The sequence below is a fragment of the Phoxinus phoxinus genome, assembly GCF_949152265.1.
Source record: "Phoxinus phoxinus genome assembly, chromosome: 20".
Taxonomy (NCBI): domain Eukaryota; kingdom Metazoa; phylum Chordata; class Actinopteri; order Cypriniformes; family Leuciscidae; genus Phoxinus; species Phoxinus phoxinus.
Window position 1 is genome coordinate 3554060 of NC_136895.1, and position 16242 is coordinate 3570301.

General features: G+C 44.5%; 1 protein-coding gene across 1 annotated transcript in view; it reads left to right on the forward strand.

Moving 5' to 3' along the window:
- LOC306987767 (fetuin-B) overlaps positions 1-16242 on the forward strand; it is a 30003-nt gene that overhangs the window by 11823 nt on the left and 1938 nt on the right. Inside the window, exons 4-8 of the mRNA XM_079592305.1 lie at positions 3625-3712; positions 5075-5241; positions 13022-13123; positions 13293-13379; positions 13788-16242. The exon at positions 13788-16242 is cut by the window's right edge and continues 1938 nt beyond it. Of these exons, the coding sequence (XP_079448431.1) occupies positions 3625-3712; positions 5075-5241; positions 13022-13123; positions 13293-13379; positions 13788-14207 (864 nt within the window). The 3' untranslated portion in view covers positions 14208-16242. The remainder of the gene's footprint in view (positions 1-3624; positions 3713-5074; positions 5242-13021; positions 13124-13292; positions 13380-13787) is intronic.

The following is a 16242-nucleotide window of genomic DNA, read 5'->3' on the forward strand; positions in this document are numbered from 1 at the left end:
TGAAAATATGTCTGAAATCAGTGCATCACTTTTTCAAGCTCAGCTTCAGAGTGTGTATTTAGTACATCAGGGCTCATTTACATTTTTTTACTTGAACAATCTCAGAGGCTTTGAACAAGAAGTTTTTGTACATGTATACCTCATTGTCATGTTCTAGCTTTGTTGTATTTATCTTTTAATAAAAATAAAAAAAATTATGCCCATAAAGGATTAGTTCACTTTCAAAAATTGTTTAGCTGATAATTTACTCACCCCGATGTCATCCAAGATGTCCATGTCTTTCTTTCTTCAGTCGAAAAGAAATTTAGGTTTTTGAGGAAAACATTCCAGGATTTGTCTACACAGAATGGACTTCAATGGCAACCATCTAGCCCAATGTTCAAAACAAGGTCCAAATGTCCGTCTCAATGCAGCTTCAAAGTTTCGACACGATCCCAGTCGAGAAATAAGGGTCTTATCCAGCGAAACCATTGGTCATTAAAAAAAACAAAAAAAAGTATATACAATTGTTCGTCTTGCGCTTTGTGCAAAACTTTCCTGCAAGAGCAACTTCTCCCAACGGTCCAGGAGCAGTTTGGTGATGAACCATGCCTTTTCCAGCAGGATGGAGCACATGCCTCAAGGCAAGAGTGATAATGAAGTGGCTCAGAGATCATTACATTGATATTTTGGATCCGTGGCCAGGCAACTCCCAGATCTTAATCCCATAGAGAACCCGTGGTCAATCCTCAAAAGATGTGTGGACAAGCAGAAGCTCACAAATTGTTATCAACGCCGAGCACTAATAAGGCGAGAATGGATCGCTATCAGTCAGGATTTGGCACAGAAGCTGATATTGAGCATGCCTGAGTGAAGGTTATGAAGAAGAAGGGTCAACACTGTAAATATTGATATATCATTGATAGATATATTTGCATGTATTTATTTATTTTTGCCAATAAAAGCCTTTAAAACTTATTTTACCAGTTTACCATAGAAACATGTCACAAAATAATCTACAGTACAAATACTGAAGCAGCTAACTTTGTGAAGCACAATTTATGTCACTGCCAAAACTTTTGGCCATGTACTTTATAAAACATACAACATACAATATGCTTTAAATGGTTATTCATATATGTCATATAGGCTTAAATGCACTACATGAATGACATGAAGGTGATGTAGCTGTTGTGGAAAGAAACTGATGATTATGGTGGCATTCACAATCCTCTAGTCTCTCTGAGTTTCCCAATAGTAAATACAACTTGACTAGGAAAAAGTCTTTCTGACCATGAAACTCGCTGTCACGGGTATGGTGCGGATGAAGACAGGCAGAGGCACAAAGCTCCAATTCAAACTTTTACTAATCATACATTTACACAAAAACGGGTACAGGCAGCTGGGTAACACATCCAATACAACGTAACATAAACATTGACCGACAACTGAAAGGTGAAAGACAGGAACTAAAATACACAGAGGATGACGAGGGTACAACAGGTGATGACAATGAAGGATGATTAACTGATTAACTAGACAGGTGATGAAAATGAACTAATGATGATGAAGACAACAAACAGAAAGTCCATGACAAACGTGACATAACGCCCCCCTTCAACAAGGCGCGACCTCGCGCCGTAGAACAACAAAGGGGTGGGGGGGTGGGCGCCCTGGAGGCTGATGAGGGGGTGGCCGATCTGGAGCAGGAAGCCTCCAGGGCGGAGCAGGACGTGCAGGCGGCCAGGGCGGAGCAGGACGTGCAGGCGGCCAGGGCGGAGCAGGACGTGCAGGCGGCCAGGGCGGAGCAGGACGTGCAGGCGGCCAGGGCGGAGCAGGACGTGCAGGCGGCCAGGGCGGAGCAGGACGTGCAGGCGGCCAGGGCGGAGCAGGCCTTTCTGGCGGCCTTGGCGGTGTGGACCCTTCGGGCGACCATGGCGGTGTGGACCCTTCGGGTGGCCATGGGAACCGTGTCGGAAGGACCTCCACGATCCCCTCAGAGGACTTATTGCCCCCCCCCAAAATTTTCTTGGGGAGGTCAGCACTGGACTGGACCAGCGGCGAAGAGGGCTCTGAGCTGACCGGGGCCAGCGGCGAAGAGGGCTCTGAGCTGACCGGGGCCAGCGGCGAAGGCGGTCCTGGGCTGGACGGGACCAGCGGCGAAGGCTCTGGGCTGGACGGGACCAGCGGCGAAGGCTCTGGGCTGGACGGGACCAGCGGCGAAGGCTCTGGGCTGGACGGGACCAGCGGCGAAGGCTCTGGGCTGGACGGGACCAGCGGTGCAGGAAGCTCTGGGCTGGACGGGACCAGCGGTGCAGGAAGCTCTGGGCTGGACGGGACCAGCGGTGCAGGAAGCTCTGGGCTGGACGGGACCAGCGGTGCAGGAAGCTCTGGGCTGGACGGGACCAGCGGTGCAGGAAGCTCTGGGCTGGACGGGACCAGCGGTGCAGGAAGCTCTGGGCTGGACGGGACCAGCGGTGCAGGAAGCTCTGGGCTGGACGGGACCAGCGGTGCAGGAAGCTCTGGGCTGGACGGGACCAGCGGTGCAGGAAGCTCTGGGCTGGACGGGACCAGCGGTGCAGGAAGCTCTGGGCTGGACGGGACCAGCGGTGCAGGAAGCTCTGGGCTGGACGGGACCAGCGGTGCAGGAAGCTCTGGGCTGGACGGGACCAGCGGTGCAGGAAGCTCTGGGCTGGACGGGACCAGCGGTGCAGGAAGCTCTGGGCTGGACGGGACCAGCGGTGCAGGAAGCTCTGGGCTGGACGGGACCAGCGGTGCAGGAAGCTCTGGGCTGGACGGGACCAGCGGTGCAGGAAGCTCTGGGCTGGACGGGACCAGCGGTGCAGGAAGCTCTGGGCTGGACGGGACCAGCGGTGCAGAATCAGCAGACGGGATCTCAGGAACAGAAAGAAGCGTGAAGGCGGCCATCCTGGGAACCAGAATTAGGCGTGGCCGCCTTTTTGGCTGGAGACTCCCCAAAGCTGCTGCTAGATCCATTTGTGGGTCGGTCAATCTGTCACGGGTATGGTGCGGATGAAGACAGGCAGAGGCACAAAGCTCCAATTCAAACTTTTACTAATCATACATTTACACAAAAACGGGTACAGGCAGCTGGGTAACACATCCAATACAACGTAACATAAACATTGACCGACAACTGAAAGGTGAAAGACAGGAACTAAAATACACAGAGGATGACGAGGGTACAACAGGTGATGACAATGAAGGATGATTAACTGATTAACTAGACAGGTGATGAAAATGAACTAATGATGATGAAGACAACAAACAGAAAGTCCATGACAAACGTGACACTCGCATTCATGATAATTCAGATAGCATGTGAAGGCAGGGTTGGATCGAGGAGGTCTGGAGTAGTGTTTTTTTTGTTAGATAGAATAAATCCCCTTTGTAGGAGACTGTAAGCTTTGCAGCTTTGCAGATCTTAGACATGAACAGATTAAGGAAAAGGAAAACATTACAGTAAAAAGCATCATATGACGCCCCCTTTAATCTAACTTCTACTCTAATCCAACTCAGTGCAGATGGTTTGCAGAATCTCTGATTTTACTGTCTTGAAAAGAGAATGTGTCTGATTATTTGGATTGTTTTATGTACAATTAATGTATGTTCCTTGTGTCGTAGCAAATCTCCGGAAACTGTAACACCACAGTCCTCCACACACCTGAGGGCTTCTCGTACCTCTACAGCTATGACTGCACACTCGTTCCAGGTCAAATCTTTATTTCCATTTTATATTCCATCATTCTGGCCTTTTGTATAAAATAATCAGTATTTAAAACCTGTTAACTGTCACCCCCTTTTTTTTAATAGACATGAAAATGCATTAAATTCCAAACTTAAATGTTTGTAATTCAAGAATGCTTTGGAATATAGATGTAAGGTCTTATTTTAGAGAAGACACTTGGCAGATTTTTGTAGAAGTTAAATAAATTAAGAAAGTGAAACAGAAAAAAAAGTTATAGAAGTTTGAGTCTATGAAAATGTACAATATAAAATTTTTAATTATTCATATTTTATATAAAATATATTTTTTCAAAACCCGGTGGACTCTAAAATGGCAAAAAAAAAATCAAAATCAAAATCTGAACAAGTTGTGTTTCAAACTTTAGGTTGATATCTCAGAAAATCAGCTTTCAGTGAGATTTAGTTTGGGCGCAGTACCACACTTCTCCACTAGTGGACATTACTGCCCATATAAGGGCGCCTCCATCTCCATATGTGGTTTTTCTTTATATTTGAAAAAAGTTCAGACCTTTTTTTCTAAAAGAATTGAATGGATGCTATCTTTTTAACTCTTGGCATGAAAACAAACTGAGGTTTCTACTATTCTTTCATGATTTTTCATGTTCATCACTATTTCAAAATAAAGGTCTGAACACGCCTTAGGAGTATGAATATATTCTTGTTGCAAATTGATAAATTACAGCTTCTCTGTTATTTTGAAAATCAGTCACCAAATATGAAAACGAGAGACTGTAAGCTTTCAAATGATATATAGTTTGTCAAGATTAGTTTAGGTTTAGTATAGGATATTACTGTTTTAAATATGTAATGACTTTGAGTCCAGTGACAGCTAACAGGGACGGCTCCTTTAAGGAGTTTCAGTAAAAAGCCACTGATTGCCAAAATATTGCATGCTTTATCCATATTATTATCAATATAAAACCATAATTTACAGACAAAGCATTATGAAATTGTACACTTGCGGTTTGCAATGTAGCTTCTGTCAGATCCAATCGGCTGCTCCATCAACACAAGTTTCTTTGCAAACTCTCCATTACACCGTGCCTCTATTACAAAACAACCTACAATCACATGCTCCGAACAAACATACAGTATGAATCCTTCAACACTATCCGGCATGCCATTAAAAAATGCTTTTATTGATACTGCTTAATAACAAGTGCAAATTCTGTTTACTAGCCAGGGCCATGATTGAAAATTATTTTATTTTTCGATTCTTGATGAAAAAGTTTATATTTCTTGCTTTTGTGAAATTAACTAACTGATGCAATTACAATTCCAGATTTTTCTTTTATCCTGCTCATTCTCTCCCTCTTTCTTTCCCAAGACCCTCCAGAGAAGTTACGTCTGACGTGTCCAGACTGTCCTGTGCTGCTGCCGGTCGACAGTAATGAAGCCGTCGCCACAGCTAGGACGTCCCTCCTGAAACACAACACACAGAGCACTCTTCCTGTCGGCCTGACCGTGAACACCGTCACCAGAGCCTCCCATCAGGTTACAGATCAGCAATTTATAGATTTTTGCAGTTCATTAAATTGAGGTTTCATTTACAGTAGCTTTGCCACGACACTACCGGTTATACGCTGTGGATTTGTATACCGGTTTAAAGCATTCATTTTTTTTTTTTCAGACTTTTTGAAGTTGCTTTTTAGGTGCTTGAAGTCAAGTTAACGTTGACTAATCCGGGAATGCCTTGCTACTAAATGCTAAAGTTCGTGGACAAACTTAATGTTGGAGTATGAATGCTGCTTGTCTTTTTTTCTGTTCTCTTCTTTTCTTCAGTGATTCTGCTTGTTAACAGGCTTATCAAGGCTGAGATGACTCCATATTTAATATACACAGATTTTGTGGCTCAGATAAGGTCCACTTCTGGTTTATTTCTTCGCTCTTGGCTGACATGTGGCATTGCTATGGCCTGCTTGTGGCCCAGATCTGGATCATCTTTCCACGTGTGCCAGATATGGGCCGGGTTTTTATTTATATGATGTTTTATTAGCCTGGGTGCCAGCCCGAACCTCGCCCACAGCATGTTTTGGTCGGGAAGTTCGGTCTGGACTCGATCCGTTGAGGAGTAATTATGCTCGGCTCCCAGAAGGCCGAGCCAATCAAATTGCCAGGGCGGGCTTTAATCGCTGATGGACAGATGATCTGCGGTTACGTAATCACCACGTCATCAAAGAGCGGTTGGGTTGAACTGGTTTTCCACAAAGATGAAGACGACTGCAGCTGGAGAACTGAGATGTTTAGATTCTGCTATCGCGTCTGTTATAAAAGAAATCCACAGCGCATTCATTTTAAAAGACGAACAGAGAACCGCAATCAAGGCATTTGTCGATCGGAAAGATGTGTTTGCCGTCCTTCCTACGGGATTCAGCAAACTTTTAATTTATCAGCTGGCTCCGATGGTCGCTAAGAAGATGGGACGCAATAAAAACCAATGGAAGGGATGCGCTCACGATCTCTGTTCTCTGAAGCCTCAGATGAACACGCTTCTTCAGCCTCAGATGAACACGCTTCTTCAGCCTCAGATGAACACGCTTCTCCAGTCTCAGATGAACACGCTTCTTCAGCCTCAGATGAACTCGCTTCTTCAGCCTCAGATGATCACGCTTCTTCAGCCTCAGATGAACTCGCTTCTCCAGCCTCAGATGAACACGCTTCTCCAGCCTCAGATGAACTCGCTTCTCCAGCCTCAGATGAACACGCTTCTCCAGCCTCAGATGAACACGCTTCTCCAGCCTCAGATGAACACGCTTCTTCAGCCTCAGATGAACACGCTTCTTCAGCCTCAGATGAACACGCTTCTTCAGCCTCAGATGAACACGCTTCTCCAGCTTGAACACGCTTCTCCAGCCTCAGATGAACTCGCTTCTCCAGCCTCAGATGAACACGCTTCTCCAGCCTCAGATGAACACGCTTCTTCAGCCTCAGATGAACACGCTTCTCCAGCCTCAGATGAACACGCTTCTTCAGCCTCAGATGAACACGCTTCTTCAGCCTCAGATGAACTCGCTTCTTCAGCCTCAGATGAACACGCTTCTCCAGCCTCAGATGAACACGCTTCTTCAGCCTCAGATGAACACGCTTCTTCAGCCTCAGATGAACACGCTTCTTCAGCCTCAGATGAACACGCTTCTTCAGCCTCAGATGAACTCGCTTCTCCAGCCTCAGATGAACACGCTTCTTCAGCCTCAGATGAACACGCTTCTTCAGCCTCAGATGAACACGCTTCTCCAGCCTCAGATGAACACGCTTCTTCAGCCTCAGATGAACACGCTTCTTCAGCCTCAGATGAACACGCTTCTCCAGCCTCAGATGAACACTCTTCTCCAGCCTCAGATGAACACGCTTCTTCAGCCTCAGATGAACACGCTTCTCCAGCCTCAGATGAACACTCTTCTCCAGCCTCAGATGAACACTCTTCTCCAGCCTCAGATGAACACTCTTCTCCAGCCTCAGATGAACACGCTTCTCCAGCCTCAGATGAACACGCTTCTTCAGCCTCAGATGAACACGCTTCTCCAGCCTCAGATGAACACGCTTCTTCAGCCTCAGATGATCACGCTTCTTCAGCCTCAGATGAACACGCTTCTCCAGCCTCAGATGAACACGCTTCTTCAGCCTCAGATGAACACGCTTCTCCAGCCTCAGATGAACACGCTTCTCCAGCCTCAGATGAACACGCTTCTCCAGCCTCAGATGAACACGCTTCTTCAGCCTCAGATGAACACGCTTCTCCAGCCTCAGATGAACACGCTTCTTCAGCGGGGTCTCTTTCGTCGTCTTTCCGTTTTTTAAAATCATTCGAGTCGCGTTGCAACCGTTTCTCTCTTATAAAGTTGAGACAGGGCCGACAAATGCGAGATTTATTTGCTTTATTGTTGAGATCTAATCCTAAACGGATAACTTGTTCGTATATACATACACCTTTTGTATTTCTCTCAAAAATGCTATTCGTGTTTGTAAGTACTCCACGAACTCTTAAATTCCCTTTTACAACAACGGCAAAGATCGTTTACACTCATTCATTTACTACTTCTTCCAGGGTGCGAGCAGTTGAGCTCTGTGGACAACTATGCGTCGCTCAACATGCGTTGCTCTGATCAGGGCCGGATTAAGAGTTCAGAGGCCCCTGGGCACAATGACTTGTAATTGACAAATGACAAAAATTGTGATATCGCACACCCCTAATCTAACATAATATTTGACGGTGCCCAGGGCCCCTTAGATGTCCTGTGCCCCTGGGCAAGTGCCCAGTTGCCCTAATGGTTAATCCGGCCCTGGCTCTGATTGTTTGTAGGTCTATCCAATTGAGTGCAGAGTTTTTTTTCCTGGTTCGGTTAAGACACGCCTCATAATCAAAGCCCTGTGGAGCAGTATCAGACTCACATTCTGCCTAGAATATGAGTATGACGAAGTCAGGCTAATGTTTTATTAAAGTTCGGGAGGAAAACGTTCAAATTATCAATCCAATGTCATTCCAACAGCTGTCACCAATCAGTAATCAGGATGTCTACCCAGTCAGCATGAGTGGAGGCCTATATATATATATATATATATATATATATATATATATATATATATATATATATATATATATATATATATATACGCAGTCGACTCACCTATGTTTAAAAAAAAAAAAAAAAAAAAAAACTATTTTGTTGGAACCTGGACTTCTGGATGGATCTGTATTGGGATTTGCCTAAACTGCAGAATTTTTTTTGCTTTGTATAAATTGTCTTTCTCAATTAATGACAGGCATTGCCTGGTTTCAGCATATGATAGGCTGGCTTCAAAATATACTGTAAGATGCAGATTGATTATTACACTACTCCTACTTCTATCTGGAAATGTGCAGCCCAATCCTGGCCCCTGTTTGCAATATGTCTTGACCCCTGCTGAATTTAAATCAATGCCTGGACTTAAATTCATCTTAATGTTCGCAGTTTACTACCCAAAATGGACATGGTTAGAATTTGGATTGAATCTACAGATGCAGACATAGCGGTAATTTCGGAAACATGGTTGACGAAATCAATTACTAATGAAGATATAAATGTGCATGGGTATAATGTTTTTCGCAGTGACAGGCCGAAGAAAGGTGGTGGCGTAGCTATCTATGTTAAGTCAAGATTTGGTGCATCAGTTGTTCTGTCTGAGTCTCTCTGTAAGCAAATGGAGTTTTTGGCCTTAAATGTTGAAATATTTAAGTCCCTTTCAATAACTGTTGTGGGGTGTTATAGACCTCCATCGGCCTCCAGGGAGGCTTTATCATCTTTAAAGCTTCTTTTGTCCAGATTAAACTATAGGGAACTTTTACTGGCCGGGGACTTGAATTGGGACTGGCTAAATGTTGTTTCTGATTAATTTAAATCTTTCTGTGATTCTATCAGTCTTAGCCAGTTGGTAAATGTACCTACAAGACCTAATCTAAAAAATCCAGATAAATCTACTTTAATCGACTTGATTCTAACAAATGTCCCTCATAAATCTTTATCCATGGGTGTCTTTTGTAATGATCTGAGTGATCATTGTGTTATTGCTACTTCGAGAGGCAGTAAAATACCCAAATGTAAATCGCAAAATTATTAGAAAGAGGAATTTAAAAAACTTTAATGAACAAGCCTATCATCATGATCTATCTTTGATTAACTGGGGACAGCTAGGCCTGTTGCCTGACGTTGAACTTGCCTGGACACTTTTTAAGGAGAATTTTGAGAAAATTGTAAATAAACATGCTCCTTGGACAAAGCACAGAGTGAAGGGACGAGAAAACCTTTGGTTTTCTCCAGAGTTGTCAGACATTATCCATCAGCGAAATGTGGCATGGGCTAAAGCTAGAAATGGTGATTCTGCCACTGACTGGTCCATTTTCAGACAACTAAGAAATAAATGTACCTCTCTTATCAAAAAGGCTAAATCAGAATATTATTTATCAGTCACAAGTGAAAACCTTAATAATCCACAGAAATTTTGGAAAGTCATCAAGTCTCTGTTACGTGGATAGCAGATGAACCCAAGCGCAGACTGTATGCAACACACAACGTTTAATTAAAGACAAAAGCAGGGAAAAACAAAACCCACGAGGGGGCAAAACAAGACAGGACAATGGAGACTAACTAGACTGTGACAGATAACTACAAGTAAACAAACAACTAATACAGGCAACAGGACAACAGCTCTTGACAAGATACTCAGACCAAGGTTTGACATGGATTAACAATGAACCGACACAGGACAGCAAACACAAGGGGATTAAATAGGGAGACTAATGATAACAAAACAGGTGACACAGGTAAAGCAATAATGACGAGACTAATGATAACATAACAGGTGACACAGGTAAAGCAATAATGACAAAACGAGGATAACAAGGAGGGCGGGGCTAGAAGATGAGACAACACAAGCACATGGCCCAACAAGGCCATGTGTTTGCAGATAAAACATGGGTCTGTCATGATCCTGCCTCAAGACTGAAAGACAAGGATTAGAAGGCAGAATCATGACAGTCTCTTTCTGTGAATAAAAGTAATGAAGCCCTCCCAAAATTTGTCTTAAAAAACTCTCACCCAGTCTACGACAGAGTTGATGTCTTAAATTGCTTTAATGAGCATTTTGTATCAGTTGGTTCTCTGTCCGAGTCGACAGGAGTAGTCGCTGTCACTCCATGCACATTCTCTCCAGTGTTTTCTGGAGAGCCTTATAATTTTGTTTCTTTTACTGTGCAGAAGGTGCATGGAGCTCTTAAAGCGTTAGATCACAGAAAACCTCCTGGACCAGATTTAATAGAGCCTTACTTTCTGAAAAAGGCAGCTGATTTTGTTGCAGAGCCCCTTACAATTCTTTTTAATCTGTCAATTCAAACCAATGAAATACCATCAGTTTGGAAGTCAGCTTTTGTTACTCCCTTGTTTAAAGGAGGTGATCCAGCAGTTTTAACTAACTATAGGCCTATATCTAACTTGTGTGTTTTGTCAAAATTTTTAGAATCCCTTGTTTCAGACCAAATAGAAGAGTTTTTATACTCAAATTGAACTCCTTTCTAAACTGCAATCGGGCTTCAGGAAAAATCACAGTACCATCACCGCTGTTACAAAAGTAATTAATGACATACTTGTCGCTCTTGACAGAAAGCAATTCTGTGCATCACTTTTTCTTGATTTGTCGAAAGCTTTTGACACAGTGGACCATGCTGTTCTAAAGCATAGGCTTCTTTGTCTGGGATTGTCTGATTTTGTAATTTCCTGGTTCATGAATTATCTGAGTGACAGGACTCAGTGCATTAAATGTGATGGTCTATGTTCTGCATTAGTGAAGGTTCACAAGGGGGTGCCACAAGGCTCAATATTAGGTCCTCTCTTGTTTATCATGTATATAAATGAACTAGGACAAAATGTGTCGGATGCTAATATACATTTCTATGCTGATGACACGATTATTTATTGTTTTGGATCATCCCCAGCTAAAGCGGTTGAGTCTATGCAGAAAGCTTTTGATGTGGTTCAACGCACGCTTATGCAGCTTAAGCTGGTTCTCAATGCTGATAAGACCAAACTGATGCTGTTTAGTAATACTAAGAAGGTTTCTCAAGCTCCTCCTCCTGTGTTCACTTTGACTGGAAGTGTTATAGAGGTGGTTCATTCTTATAAGTACCTTGGTATCTGGCTTGATGATGCTCTCACTTTTAAGCCTCATATAGACAACCTTGTGAAGAAACTCAAACTTAAACCGTCCTTTTTCTTTCTAAATAATTTTTGTTTTTCTTTTAAAGCAAAAAAGCAGCTAGTCACTGCAACATTTTTATCTGTCTTAGATTATGGAGACCTGGTGTATAGGACCGCTTCAGCACAATGTCTGCATAAGATTGACACTGTTTATCATGCGTCTCTGAGATTTATTACGAATTGTAAAAACTTGAATGATCATTGTGAATTGTATTCCAGAGTGGGATGGCCATCGTTGTCCTACAGGAGATCAGGGCACTGGCATATTTTTATCTATACACGGGTTTCTGTGCAACGTCATCACACAGATGCGCACGCATCTAAGAGGCAGAAAGCAACAGTCTTTACGGCTATATCCAGCAGAAGCAGAGATGACGCGGAGCTGTTGTGCTGTAAACTAGCCTAAATGCATAGGGTATGTCAGGTTTTTATGATTCGCAAACTTAGTTGGACAATTTCATTCTAGTCAAGTAACTAACGTTTTACATAATGTTATATTAATATGCAAATGAAACACAAGCAAACAGATCCAACTCTGAAATTGCAGTTTATTATTGAGTCAACAAGAATTTACAAACAATGCGAAATCTACGTTAATTACAATGTTCTTTTACAGAACTCGGCATAACATATAGCGGTCTTGCCTCTTGGATGCGCGCGCATCCGGTATTGTTTGTATACAAGAAACCTGTGTATGAGGCCATGCTTGGTCTGTTGCCATCCTACATCTGTAGTTTAATCACATGGAGAAGCGTTGGTTCTTATTCACTGCGATCAAATGATCACTTGCTGCTCTTTGTTCCATTTGCCCGTACAGAACTGGGAAAAAGGGCTTTTGTCTACTCCGCTCCTTCTGCATGGAACTTTTTGCAAAAAGACTTGAAATTATCTGAACTTATTCCCCTAAATACTTTTAAGTCCAGATTGAGAGAACCTGAAATGACCTGTTTAAATTGTAAATATTTTTAATTATTTGTATTGTACAACTTTTATAAATGGAATTGACTGTGTTTTTGCTGCCTCTTGGCCAGGACTCCCTTGAAAAAGAGGTTTTTAACCTCAATGGGACTTTCCTGGTTAAATAAAGGTTAAATAAAAATAAAATAAAATGTTCCTTAAACAGTTTTCAGCGTCCCCCCCACCCCCCCGTCTCCTCACACTCGCCTGCGAACTCTCCTAACCAGACATGCGGGGGAGTTCTCTGGGTTCGGGCCAAAATCCCCTCGGAGCCCTCTCCTCGGACAGCACAAATACACAAACTTTATCTGATCATTTATGAGTGTGAACTCTTGAATCCACATTTCTATCCGTAAAGGCTTAGTTCGTCCAGGAAATGCAATAATTGTGAATGTGTACTGACACGGTCAAGCTCTAAAACGCACCATAAAATGACTTTAGACCACTTGTGTGTTGCAGTCTTCTGAAGCCACTTGAAATCCAAGTTATTTAATAAAAATGCAGTCCGTATGTGACGACAGAAGTTCTTTAATACAGTCACACTGTTCCCCGGCCAGACTAAATGAATCTTTTTATTCTGTGTTTCTCAGAGCTCCCCAGTTTCCGCTAGTTTTGTGGAGTACACCGTCCAGGAGTGCTCTCTCGCTCCGTTCCCAGAGGTCCAGTGTGAGCCGGGACACGAAGGTAAAGAGGTGAGTCCTTCACCTCCATGTTCTTGAGCCGGATCCCGTCTGATGTACCTAACATCCGATGTTTTTCTCACACCATAAAAAGTTTTATTTGATGAAGTGTTCCGTATTTTCCCAAACAGTCTGCTTTCTCTCGGCCATTATAGCGTGGTTATTGTGTTTTTCATTTCAGCCTGTTGGGTTCTGTGTCGGGGAGGTTCTTGGCCCGGACCACGGCCAGCAAGATGTGAAGGTGTCCTGTGAAATATTTCACCCGCAGGTACCCTAAATATCCATACATGTTTGTCAGGCCTTTTACTTTCCAGCTCTAAAAGCCAGATGACTGAGGTAAATCAACACCTCAACGTAACAGAGCCAGTGGATCTGAATCTCCCATTGAAATTTTCTTGCTTTATTTTGTCTAGAAAAGCGGAAAGACAAAAATAGACGATTTAATTCCTTCCTTCTGTCCACCTTTCTCCTTACTCTTTTTGGAAAGATTATTGCCACCACAATGTTGTAATCTTCAGTAAGAAACTTGGAAATCATGGCGTTGTAAAAGTGCTGATCATAAATTAACTTTATAGTGGCTGCACAGGAACAACAAATGCAGATACAGCATTACTCACACACCAAATGCTCATCAAATATATGAAGTATTTCATGTGTTGTTGTCACTGACCCACAGGTGCATGCTGTCACTCCCACACAGCCGGAGGGAAAGTCCACCACACTTTCCAAAACCCCAACCCACAATATCCCTGATATCTCCAAGCCCTCATTCCAGGATGCTGGAGCAGAGCCGCCTCAGCTGGCCGAGCCGGTGTATCAGGCCCTCCCCGCAGGACCAGCGCCAGACGCCGCGCTCCCCGCCTCCTCCAGCGAATCCAGCGAGTCTGCCGAGACCTCGTCCTCTGAGGAGCTCAGCGGCTCTGTCCGCGCCGTCACACCGCCACTGAACTTCCGTTACGCGGCTCGCCGCCAGAGGAGGCAGATCCCCACGAGCGCCACACCTGCTCCTCATTCACCCGTGTTCCTGAGCGTCTTTCCCAGCGCCCCGTCCCCGTTCCGCTCCTGTCCGGGCGTCTCTCGCTACACCACCGCGTGAGAGGCTCTCTTCTTCATAGTGCTGCGCGATCAATCGCAATTAACATGAAATCGTGCTTAAACCGATTTGGCTTATTGTGATTATGAAATTGATTATTTGTTATGTGCAGCTTGTCAGTGAAGAGCGGCTCAGTAAACACTGCACCATCTGAACGCTCTGTGAGTCTGAGTCACTTTAAGGGATACTTCACCGAATGTATTTTTTTGTCTAGAAAAAGAGTATTTCCTGGCTAGAAGTAGAAGGCGCTGTGTTTTCAACCCGCCCATAAAGGGTGGGATCTACCTCACAAAATGCACAAATAGTGTCAGCCATCTTTTTTTTAAGCTAAGCTAACAGGCTCTTGCTCTGTGGAGAAAGCTGAGTAGTGGGGGCCATACGTCCTCTTTTCCCCGGACATGTCCGGCCGGGACTGCCCTGCCTCTTCCTCCCGCTCCCCATCCGCGCATCGGACCCGCGCCCAGACCTCGAGATGCTAATGCTAAACACACATCAACCCATCACTTGTTTAGCGTTCATGTAAACACTACATTCAGATTCACCAATCGGTGTGTGTGAGACACAATGTGTGTGTGTGTGTGAGTGTGAGACGCCCTCTACTGTTCAGAGGGATATGCGGTGTGTGTGTGTGTGTGTGTGTGAGACGCCCTCTGCTGTTCAGAGGGATATGCGGTGTGTGTGTGTGTGAGACGCCCTCTACTGTTCAGAGGGATATGCGGTGTGTGTGTGTGTGTGTGTGTGTGAGTGTGAGACGCCCTCTGCTGTTCAGAGGGATATGCGGTGTGTGTGTGAGTGTGAGACGCCCTCTGCTGTTCAGAGGGATATGCGGTGTGTGTGTGTGTGTGAGTGTGAGACGCCCTCTGCTGTTCAGAGGGATATGCGGTGTGTGTGTGAGTGTGTGTGTGAGACGCCCTCTGCTGTTCAGAGGGATATGCGGTGTGTGTGTGTGTGAGACGCCCTCTGCTGTTCAGAGGGATATGCGGTGTGTGTGTGTGTGAGACGCCCTCTACTGTTCAGAGGGATATGCGGTGTGTGTGTGTGTGTGTGAGTGTGAGACGCCCTCTGCTGTTCAGAGGGATATGCGGTGTGTGTGTGAGTGTGAGACGCCCTCTGCTGTTCAGAGGGATATGCGGTGTGTGTGTGTGTGAGACGCCCTCTGCTGTTCAGAGGGATATGCGGTGTGTGTGTGAGTGTGAGACGCCCTCTACTGTTCAGAGGGATATGCGGTGTGTGTGTGTGTGTGTTAGAGGTCTGCTACCCGACCCGAGCCCGACGGGTCCCGAAAAATGTGCGGGTTTCGGGTCGGGTTCGGGTCAATGTTTAATGAACAGCCTCGGGTTCGGGTCGGGTTCGGGTTTAACTAAGAAAAACTAAATAGGCTATATATAGTTTGCGTGCCGTGTGCTTTGCCTGCTTGCTTTGTTGTGGTGACCGGCACGCGAGAGAGAGAAAGTACATACGTGCGCAGCCGCAGATGTGCAATATGTGCAAACACACAGACACACGTACAGGCTCTCTCTCTCAAATATAATGATAATTATATATATATAGGCCTATAATTTTTTTAAATTATTTGTTTTATTTTATCATATCATTTATATCACAAAACTGTTTTGCGCATGTGCTCTCGCGCGCTATTTCAGTCACAATACAGACAGACAGCAGACGAGAACAAGCGAACCATGAGTCTGATAAAGCAAAAAATTACTGAGGGAAAACTTATGACAGTTCCAAATGATGCAGGAAAAGCCGCAATCTGGAAGCATTCCACGTAATTGGTAAGTTTTTTTCTCTCACTGCTGTCCTGATGCTGGCCGCTGCGCCGACATGTATTTGTTTAATATGTCCAGCATATTGCAAAAATGGTATTTGCTGTGAGAAACAGAATGGACCTCGGGTTCGGGCATAATATGTAAATGTAATTGTCGGGTCGGGTCGGGTCGGGTTAAATGATCGCGGGTACGGGCCGGGTTCGGGCTTCAGTTTAAAGCCCGTGCAGACCTCTAGTGTGTGTGTGTGAGTGTGAGACGCCCTCTGC